The 10898-nt window shown below is 47.4% G+C and overlaps 1 protein-coding gene across 1 annotated transcript in view; it reads left to right on the top strand.

Annotated features, from left to right (window-relative positions):
* Positions 1-400: 400 nt before the first annotated feature.
* CCT4 (chaperonin containing TCP1 subunit 4) overlaps positions 401-10898 on the top strand; it is a 28993-nt gene continuing 18495 nt past the window's right edge. Inside the window, exons 1-11 of the mRNA XM_077282478.1 lie at positions 401-1036; positions 1882-1934; positions 2022-2111; positions 4003-4111; positions 4750-4892; positions 8015-8136; positions 8285-8417; positions 8533-8672; positions 8905-9001; positions 9101-9211; positions 9626-9756. Coding sequence (XP_077138593.1) covers positions 901-1036; positions 1882-1934; positions 2022-2111; positions 4003-4111; positions 4750-4892; positions 8015-8136; positions 8285-8417; positions 8533-8672; positions 8905-9001; positions 9101-9211; positions 9626-9756 — 1265 coding nt within the window. The 5' untranslated portion in view covers positions 401-900. The remainder of the gene's footprint in view (positions 1037-1881; positions 1935-2021; positions 2112-4002; positions 4112-4749; positions 4893-8014; positions 8137-8284; positions 8418-8532; positions 8673-8904; positions 9002-9100; positions 9212-9625; positions 9757-10898) is intronic.

Raw genomic sequence — 10898 nt, 5'->3', positions numbered from 1 at the left:
CACACTGCAGCATCACAGGGAATGAATGGAGCGGTGGTCGAGTGCAGCACTCTGCAGCATCACAGGGAATGAATGGAGCGGTGGTCGAGTGCAGCACTCTGCAGCATCACAGGGAATGAATGGAGCGGTGGTCGAGTGCAGCACACTGCAGCATCACAGGGAATGAATGGAGCGGTGGTCGAGTGCAGCACTATGCAGCATCACAGGGAATGAATGGAGCGGTGGTCGAGTGCAGCACACTGCAGCATCACAGGGAATGAATGGAGCGGTGGTCGAGCGCACTATGCAGCATCACAGGGAATGAATGGAGCGGTGGTCGAGTGCAGCACACTGCAGCATCACGGAATGAATGGAGCGGTGGTCGAGTGCAGCACCATAGGGAATGAATGGAGCGGTGGTCGAGCATGCGGACAGCAGCTTCACTGTAATGGCGCTAAAAGTGCCTCATCTTGTTAGGGGTCCCACCGTTTGTTCTAGGGGTCGCACCTCCATCGGTCAACAAGTTGCAGTGCTGTGGATATCAACAAAACATTTCCACTGTCATTAGGATGAATGGATGTTACATTCTACAAACTCATCTCTTTACAGTAGCGCGGTACAGGTGCCAGCATCCGTAGAACTACAAGTCCCAGCAGACCACACAGCCACAATCCGTAGCCAGAAGGAAAATAAAACCATATTTCAGACAGGCGCGTCCCGAGGCGCCCCATGACGTCATCACGCACTGAAGCCGCCCTGACGTCCCCTGGCCCCGCCTCCAACCGGCGTTTTGTTCTGGAAGCTTCATGCTCCGGGGAGTGACAGCTGCGACCCCAGAATCCGCCGTCATCCTCCCGTCAGTGACCCGCTCCCGGGCGTACCCGTCCCCGCACAGCCCCCGCCGACCCCGCACATTGTACCATGCCGGATAATTCCGCTCCTAAAGCCATGGTGGCGGCACCGGGAGTGAGCACCGGAGCCAGCAAGAAGAAAGGAGCCTACCAGGACCGGGACAAGCCCTCCCAGATCCGCTTCAGCAACATCTCCGCGGGGAAAGGTGAGACGGCGGCCCGGTACACGTCCAGTATGCCCAGCGGCCTCACCGGCCATCTGGAACTACAACTCCCAGCATTCAACGGCTGCAGCAGTGTGTAACGGCATGCTGGGAGTTGTAGTGTAAGAAGAGATTAGGAGCCACCAGGAGTGCAGAGCAGTGATGGAGGGACTGCTGTGACTTGTAGTTCCTCTTATGTCTGTGCATTTGTGTGACGTGCTCCTCTCATTCCATGGGGTCCTGGACAACCTGGAATAGGGGGGGTGGGTCCTGGGCCGCCACAAATCGGGGGTGTCCCGGGCCGCCTCGAATAGAGGGGAGTGTCCTATAGGGGGGTCCCGGGCCGCCACAAATAGGGGAGGGGTCCCGGGCCGCCATGAATAGGGTGGAGTGTCCTATAGGGAGGTGGTGGGGTCTCGGGCAGCCACGAATAGGGTGGAGTGGCCTATAGGGTGAGGATCTCGGGCCGCCACGTGCGGTGTATGTGGGTTTGGGCGGGGGTGGGGGGGACCTAGGCCGTTGCGATCTAAACCTGGGACAGGGACTGCTGCCTGTACAGCGCTGCGGAGTATGGCGGTGCTATAGACCACACAGCACAGCTCCTCACTGGGTATATGCACATCTGTGTCCGCCCTCACAGTGTGGGATTAGGGTATCACGGCCCCGACACTTGCACACACGGACGCTGGGACTGCCCACCACTGCTGAAAACTCCTGATTAGGCCAAAGCTGCGCCACGCACAGCACATCAGTAGTAGTCACCACCAGCCATACACACACCGGGGGCACTGGGGTGGGCTCTGGGGTGTGACTAGATCGGCTTTCTGAATTGTTCCCTGTTGTTGCAGCTGTTGCTGATGCCATCAGAACAAGCCTGGGACCTAAAGGCATGGACAAAATGGTGAGATACTGGGGTGTGATGTCTGCAGTGCTGGCTGGCTGCACATTACATGGTAACTGATGTTATTTCCTCCCCCTTTAACCAAAGATTCAGGATGGGAAAGGAGACGTGACCATCACCAACGATGGGGCAACGATCCTGAAGCAGATGCAAGTCCTGCACCCGGCTGCAAAGATGGTGAGTGTTGGTGTGTGCTGAAGTGGGTTTATTGGGGCATCTTCTGTTGTCAGTGAATGTAAATCTTCATTGATGACTTTGCTAAATAATGCAGCAACAACAAACGGAATTTGTGGTAACCCCTCACAGAGCGGCTGAGAGCTGTCCCTGGAGGTGGCTGCTGTCTTTTACTTCCTTATTAAATAATTACCTGATTTTTGCAGGTGAACAGGTTTTTGTGTAACTAAAGCTGCGTGGTTTTGATGGTGAAACTTTGCTTTAAAAAAAAACAAGTAATCTTAGAAGCAAGGCCTCATTCAGTCATTTAGTGTTTCATGGATGTAAGTCACAGCTGTCACATTTTCTGGGCATGTTCACATGTCTGCACTAACACTCGGAGACAGGTCTGATTTTGATCCGAGTCGCTGATTAAAGTCGCCATTGTAAAGGTACCTTCACACTGAACAACTTAACAATGATATCGCTAGCGATCCGTGACGTTGCAGCGTCCTGGATAGCGATCTCGTTGTTTGACACGCAGCAGCGATCAGGATCCTGCTGTGACATTGTTGGTCGGAGCTAGAAGGCCAGCACCTTATTTCGTCGCTGGATCTCCCGCTGACATCGCTGAGTCGGCGTGTGTGACGCCGATTCAGCGATGTCTTCACTGGTAACCAGGGTAAACATCGGGTTACTAAGCGCAGGGCCGCGCTTAGTAACCCGATATTTACCCTGGTTACCATTGTAAATGTAAAAAAACCCAAACACTACATACTTACATTCCGGTGTCTGTCGCGTCCCCCGGCATCCGCTTCCCTGCACTGTGTCAGCGCCGGCCGTAAAGCAGAGCACAGCGGTGACGTCACCGCTCTGCTTTCCGGCGGCGCTTACACAGGATGCAGGAGGAGTGCAGGGAAGAGGACGCCGGGGGACGTGACAGGCACCGGAATGTGAGTATGTGTTTTTTTTTTTTTTAACATTTACAATGGTAACCAGGGTAAACATCGGGTTACTAGGCGCGGCCCTGCGCTTAGTAACCCGATGTTTACCCTGGTTACCTGGGGACTTCGGCATCGTTGGTCGCTGGAGAGCTGTCTTTGTGACAGCTCTCCAGCGACCACACAACGACTAAACAGCGACGCTGCAGCGATCGGCATCGTTGTCTATATCGCTTCAGCGTCGCTTAATGTGACGGTACCTTAAGTCTATGGGTTGTGAAAAAATATATACCGTACTAAATACTTCCTAGTGCTGTGTGGACCAAACACTGGTGAAAAATGAGGCCTCGTAGGAAACCTGTTATATTGACCATCTGATCTGCAGGAGGAGCTGATCAGAACCATAGACATTGTTATGGGAAACGTATCAGTAAACCTTGCATTGTGTTCATTGAAATCCCTGGCGTTTGTATACGAGTCCAGTGGGCGGTGCTACTAAGAGTGATAGTCCTCACTATAGCTGTCCGTCACTAGTAGTGCCGCCTTCTTGACTCAGCTGAACAGCCATGTGGTCTGAGCAGCAAAAGCCGCGACCAGACACCTTTTTGGAGATGCTTTATCTCCCTTGAAAAGAACAGGGTCAAGCATGTTGAAATCCAGTTGCCAGATCACCCTGCTGCCAGATCGGTAGGTTTGGCCTCCATCAGTCCAATTTGTATGTCCAGCTTATGATCTCATTCACAGGACAGTATGGCATCTTTGTATTGTGAAGATCTGAGATGCGAGATGCCTGTAGTGTTCCCTGATACGTGAAGACTTGCGGCTTCCTTGTGCCATAGATTGTGACCTGTAAATTCACGCTTGCATCTTATCTGCGCCTGTAACCCGTTGAGCTATGACAGGTCTTCTGTCACTTGCACCTTGTGTTTAGATCTTGTTGCTCTTTTTCATGTATTCTTTTATTTTTGTTCCAGTTGGTTGAATTGTCCAAAGCTCAAGATATCGAAGCCGGAGATGGCACCACCTCTGTGGTGGTCATTGCTGGTGCTCTCCTGGACGCCTGTTCTAAGCTGCTGCAGAAAGGTAAAATTACAGCATTAATTAGAATATATTATGTGATTGTCCGCCGAGGAAAATCCCCTCTTTTCTTATCTCTACAGTGGAGAGGTCAAACATGCTTCAGACTGAAATACCCTTTTAACGGTTCTCCTTTAAGTTTCTAAAGACCACCCCAGTATACAGACAGGTCATAATCATTGAGAAGACCACCATATGGCAGTTTGGCAGGATCCTAATACCAAAAAATGAAATGTTCGTTTGCTATCAGCAGGCTGAGGGTCATGTACTTCACATAAAAAATGGTGGGATCAGCTGACCATGCACTGTGCATGAGGGTCCTCCTGGACCCTAACATGGAGACATAATGATCCCGCAGTTGGAATTCAGTTGCCCAATCCATTTGTTTGGCTGGGAGATAAGTCGCTATCAGATAATTGTGGCAGTGTCTTTCACAGAGAATACAGGAGCGCCTGGCCGAACATTCCTGTATATTGGGGGAGTCAGGAGACATGGCTGACAGCGGTGTAATCAGTCTGTGTGTGGCCGGCTGTAGACCCGCTGCGCTCGGCGTTCACCTATCCTGTGTATTTACGGACTAACCCATTTAAGCCATGTGAAATGTCTGAGTCTTTCCTGGTTTACCTTTGCCCCCCACCTTGTAGGTATTCATCCCACCACTATTTCTGAGTCATTCCAGCTGGCTGTAGAGAGAGGAGTTGAAATTCTGAGCAATATGGCCAAACCCGTGGAGTTAAGTGATCAAGAAACTTTACTGAACAGTGCGACGACTTCACTCAACTCAAAGGTATTTTCACCTTTTATCTTGTAGAGCATTACAGCAAATCAGTGCGGCCTTTTGCTGATGCATGCACTATGTTTTCTGATCACACACAACCATTTTATATAACTGACCCCCTGTGTCTCGATACTGGCATTCCTGGCAAACAGTGGATTTTTCCAGCGACTAGACGTTTCTCACTGCATCAAAAAATATTTAGAATTGAGTGTCCTCAGTGATTGATACCATCTTTTCAGTTAGCCATTAAAAGGTAACAAATTGCAAGCTGTCTACACTTCTCGGGTCTCTTCATCAGGCACAGAATAACACAAAATCTGAAGAATCACATATTGGAACAAGAATGAATTCTCATCGCCACAAAATAAAAGAAAAAAGAATGGATCTATCTGTGGCAAAACATTTTTGTATCCCAGGCCACAGCACCATGGACATAAAATTACTTGTATTAAAAGGTAACTTCAAATCTGAGAGAGACAGAAGAGTCTGGGAGTGTAAACTCATGACAACCTTTGACGCACTCAGTGCAGGAAAAAATGTCTCGCATGGATTTATGTCTTTTTACATCAATTAAGGAATTTGCTCCTCAGACCTTGTGGGGGCCTCACAACACAGAACCAGACCCCAATCGGAGGACAATAAAACATTCACACCCCTTATCTATGAACTGTTCCAATATTTATTTCCACAACTCTCCCATAATGTTAGTTCTGCTTCACGTCACTTGTCTTATCTATTGCATTATTCTGTGGTGTTGTGTATAAATATGTGGTTCTTCAGATTTTGTATTAGTCTATGCCTGATAAAGAGACCTCTGAAGTCTCGAAAGCTTGCAATTTGTTACCATCTTTTCAGTTAGCCATTAAAAGGCATCAACCACTGAGGACTCTCAGTTCTAAATATTTTTCTATCTACTGGCTAACACGGTACCAAGATATATCTCACTGCACCAACAGTGTAGGATTACATGACTCGTGTTTGGCCACTGGGCACATACATGAAGGCCAAAAGAGCACAATTACTATATAGGAGCCTTTGGTGCTTTGCCTAATACAATGATTTGCTGAATCCTCCAAAGCAGGAGCAGCTTCTACAAAGCCCCTCTCCATCCTGGCTCTTAGGAGGGGTCTCAAACAGGGGACATTACAATATGATGTTCTTATACACTAATAGGATTTATACGGACTTACAATGAGGACCACACTGATTTGCTGTGTAGCTATATCATATCAACCCTCGTGTAGTTCCACCTTGCAGTGTATTCTCATGATCACTCATTAGCTGCATCACGACATGACTGCAATTACTGTATTTTTCGACCTATAAGATGCATCTGACAATTACTTACCTAGGTTTTAGAGGAGTTAGATAGGAAAAAAAATTGAAGCAAACAATGTAATCATGACGCACTGGGGAAGATCTGCTGCTGGCAATGTTAGAGGTAATTTCCCCCAATTCTGTACCAATGTTCGCCATCCTGGTATATATGGCGTGTCCCCCCCCCCCCAATCCTAGTATACATGGCCCCCATCACGCCACTAAAAGAAAATTCTATTTACCTTCCCTCTGCTCCCTTGCAGTGGCGTCCTGTGCTGATGCCAGCAGCTGATTTCAGCATGTAAGCAGTGCTTGATGCCACTGCAATGCGCCCTCACACGCTGAGGTCAGCTACCGGAAAATTCACTGCTCCCCACTCCCAGGACTATGCGCGTGGGGAGCAGTGAATATTCATTTTAAATAATAGCGGACACAAGTGATCACCCAGCCACTGCTGGAGCCGGCGGCTGCGGCTAAGGCCAGTCTCACACGTCCAGATAATTCCGGTACCGGAAAAATCGGTACCGGAGTTATCCGTGTGCTCACGTGGCACATCAGTGTGCCGACTGGGTACCACACGGACCGTGCAGGAGACAGCGCTAGAGATAAGCGCTGTCCCCTGCATCTGGTGCTGAAGCCGGTATTCATTCCTTCTTCCCAGCAGCGTTCGCTGGAGAGAAGGAATGAAAAATCATTGTTTTTTTTTTTTTTTTTTTGTGTTTAAAATAAAGATCCTTGTCACCACCCCCCTCCCACTCCCTGTGCGCCCGCCCGCTGGAAATAAAATACTCACCTGGCTCCCTCGATGCTTCCTCTCAGCGCCGCAGCTTCTTCCTGTATGAGCGATCACGTGGTACCGCTCATTACAGTGATGAATATGCGGCTCCACCCCTATGGGAGGTGGAGCCGCATATTCATCACTAATGAGCGGTACCACGTGACCGCTCATACAGGACAATCTGCGGCGCAGAGAGGAAGCATCGAGAGAGCCGGGTGAGTATTTTATTTCCAGCGGGCGGGCACACAGTAAAAAAACAATGATTTTTTCATTCCTTCTCTCCAGCGAACGCTGCTGGAGAGAAGAACTGAATGGCGGCTTCAGCACCACAAGCTGGGGGGACAGCGCTTGCTGTAGCGCTGTCTCCTGCACGGCACACGGACAGCATCCGTGTGCGGTACGTGTTTTACACGGACCCATTGACTTTAATGGGTCCGTGCGCTCCCACGAACACTGACATGTCTCCGTGTTTTTCAAACGGACACATGGTCCGTGAAAACACGCTGACATGTGCAGAGACACATTGATTTTAATGTGTCTACGTGAGTCAGTGTCTCCGGTATGTGAGAAAACTGTCACCACACGTACCGGAGCCACTGACGTGTGAAACCGGCCTAAGGGTGTGTCCGCTATTAAAAAGAATGAATATTCACTGATCTCCATGCCCATAGCCATAGTCCCATCCACCTCTCGGCGCCAGCTCCAGTGCATAGAGGTGAGAGGAGTGATTATGGTCATGGGGAGCAGTGAATATTCATTCTCTTTAATAGCGGACACACCATTAGCTGCGGCCTGCTCCTGTACCCCTCCCCCCCCCCCCCCCTTCCCCTTCCCCTTCGACTTACAGCCATAGCTGGGTTATAAGGCACAACTGGACTATAGGATGCACCCCCTCGCTTTCCTCCAAAACGTTTTGGGAAAATAGGTGCACCTTTTTAGTAAAATAGGGTACTAGGAGAGATGGACATAATTGCTGACATAGTGTATATATAAGCCCCTACTACACTTTTGTTTTTGTTTTTTTAATTTCTATAAGGTGGTCTCCCAGTACTCCAGCTTGCTTGCACCCATGAGTGTGGACGCTGTAATGAAAGTCATCGATCCATTGACAGCAACCAGTGTTGACCTCCGGGACATCAAAATTGTCAAGAAACTTGGGTAAGAACTTTTCAGAAGTACCTACTGTTGTAATACTGCTCTTAAGAAAGGCGGACTGCTGCGTGGTTATTGTGGATCTGTCCAGTGAATATGCTCCCACTACTAGTAGCCACAACATAATCGTGCATATGTGTTTTTTTTTCTCCAGGGGAACCATTGATGACTGTGAACTGGTTGATGGTCTTGTGCTCACACAGAAAGCTGCCAACACCGGAGTAACCAGAGTGGAAAAAGCAAGGATCGGTCTCATTCAGTTCTGCTTATCTGCACCAAAGACAGATGTAAGTGCCATGAATCCACACACAAGTTTATATGATTTATGTAGAAGTTTATATGATTTGTCACAAGTTTTTTATTAGGAGCTACAGACATCAATGATATATACCTTTATTTCAGATGGATAATCAGATTGTGGTGTCAGATTATGCACAGATGGACAGAGTTTTAAGAGAAGAAAGAACCTACATACTCAACCTTGTGAAACAGATTAAGAAGGCTGGCTGCAATGTGCTGCTCATCCAGAAGTCCATTTTGAGGTAAGGCACACATTTTGGGCAGAATGAGCATTAGAGGTATCATCTTTTGTGAAGATTGTTGCTCCGGTCGCTGCTGTATGAGGCAGGTGCCTTCAGTGTTATGGATCAGGCTCAGGTTCTGAGCCTGCTGCCTACACTTGCACCTGATGTGATGTGCAGGTCCCTCACTTGTCAGTAAGGGGTTACCGTGTGGCACAATCCTTCTGACATAGTTCCTTTTTTTAATTTTCAGAGATGCGCTCAGTGATCTTGCCTTACACTTCCTGAATAAAATGAAAATTATGGTAGTGAAGGACATAGAGCGTGAAGACATTGAGTTCATCTGTAAGGTCCGTATCCTCAGTAGTTACTTTTGGCACTGTCTACAAATGTTTTTGTGTGCAGATGAGTGAATTTCATTATTTTTTGTTGTTGTTTGTTTGTTACAGACAATTGGTACCAAGCCAGTGGCCCACATTGACCAGTTTACAGCAGATATGATGGCGTCTGCTGAGCTAGCTGAGGAGGTTAGCCTCAATGGCTCTGGGAAACTATTAAAGGTAAATCTAGGATCTAATGGGTAAGGTTTCTCCTTGTGGAGAGTGACATGCCAGGTCTGACACGCCAGTCTGAGGACGCTTTGCTTGGTTGTCTGAGAAATTAAATATGCAGATTGTCTCTTCAGAGGGAAGAGGATTTGAACTCTAGGGCCACCTATAGGAAATGGCAATATTGCCCCCTGCAATATGACTTGGGATGAAAGCCAAATCAGAATCTCAATCTGCAGTCACGGTGTTTCAGGGTATTGCCCCTCGTCAGTGCAAAGTATGAGCTCTGCTTTGGCTTAGGTGAGCGGCTAACACTGGGATCTATGGGGTAAGGTTTCTCCTTGTAGAGAGTGACATGCCAGGTCAAAGGTAAAAGTTCTTCAGTTCTTTCCTTCATGGGGCATCAACTGATTTTTGCTCTTGTAGATAACCGGGTGTGCCAATCCTGGAAAGACGGTTACCATTGTTGTGCGTGGGTCTAATAAGCTGGTGATTGAAGAGGCCGAGCGCTCCATTCATGATGCACTTTGTGTCATTCGCTGCTTAGTGAAAAAAAGGTAAGTGAGATGATAGATAAATATGTGTAAATAATTATTATTATTTATTTTTGTTATTATACAGTGATTCATTGCTTTTATTAAAGGGAACCTGTCAGGTCCCCCGTGACCTCCAATCCAGCAGCAACCATCCCAGTGTGATTAAACTCCCTCCCTAACCAGCCCTGTACAACACAATGCAGTTAAAAAAACCCAAAACGTTTCAACCTCCGCTTTCCTTCTGCTAACGAGGGCTTTGACTAGTTGATGAGGCATTCGTTCCCCAGACTAGTCAACCCTGTTTCCATGTTAATTTGTTTGAGCCGGCCTCATTGTCAGCTCACGCAAATCTGAGCACGCACTGTGTTCCTTCTTTGTAATGAATGTCCAATTGGGGTGTCTGTAAGTTTGTAGTCAACTTTAGATTTTGCAGTTTTATTTTTTCCTCCCTTTCTAAAAGTCATAACTTTTTTTTAATTTTTTTTCTTCTACAGCCATTTGAGGGCTTGTTTTTTTTTTTTAATTAGAAAAGTTGCTGTTTTTAATAATACTGGAAGATAAGGAAATAATTCCAACCACGGTGAAATCTTGACGAAAAAATTCTGCTTTTACTTCTATGGCAAAATATTGACTGGCAATGCGATTCTTCAGGATGTTTCTCCTTGTGGCGATTTACATGCTATGCATGCCAAGATGAGGAGACTTAAAGCCGCAATGCTCGTCTGGGAAATATGCTAATTATGCAAACCTATTGTAAGTGGCAATCCTACAAGTCAATGTCGACCCTTTAACAAGCCTTGTCACATGACATAGGATAAAAGCCAAACCAGAATCTCAATTTGCAGGCACTGTGTTTCGGGGTACTGCCCGTTTTTTATTTCCTTTTAGGTGGTTAAGAAAAAAAAATCTGAAATTGCTTTTCGTCACAATTTTCTGAGACGAGATCAGGCAGATAAACCAGTGGTAGTTACATAGTTACTTAGTTATTAAGGTTGAAGGAAGACTTTATGTCCATCTAGTTCAACCCATAGCCTAACCTAACATGCCCTAACATGTTGATCCAGGGGAAGGCAAAAAAAAACCCATGTGGCAAAGAGTAAACTCCACATTGGGGAAAAAAATTCCTTCCCGACTCCCCATACGGCAATCAGACTAGTTACCTG

This window comes from Ranitomeya variabilis, chromosome 2 (genome assembly GCF_051348905.1).
Source record: "Ranitomeya variabilis isolate aRanVar5 chromosome 2, aRanVar5.hap1, whole genome shotgun sequence".
Taxonomy (NCBI): domain Eukaryota; kingdom Metazoa; phylum Chordata; class Amphibia; order Anura; family Dendrobatidae; genus Ranitomeya; species Ranitomeya variabilis.
Note: the sequence above shows the minus strand (reverse complement) of the source record. Positions and strands in the feature narration are given on the sequence as shown.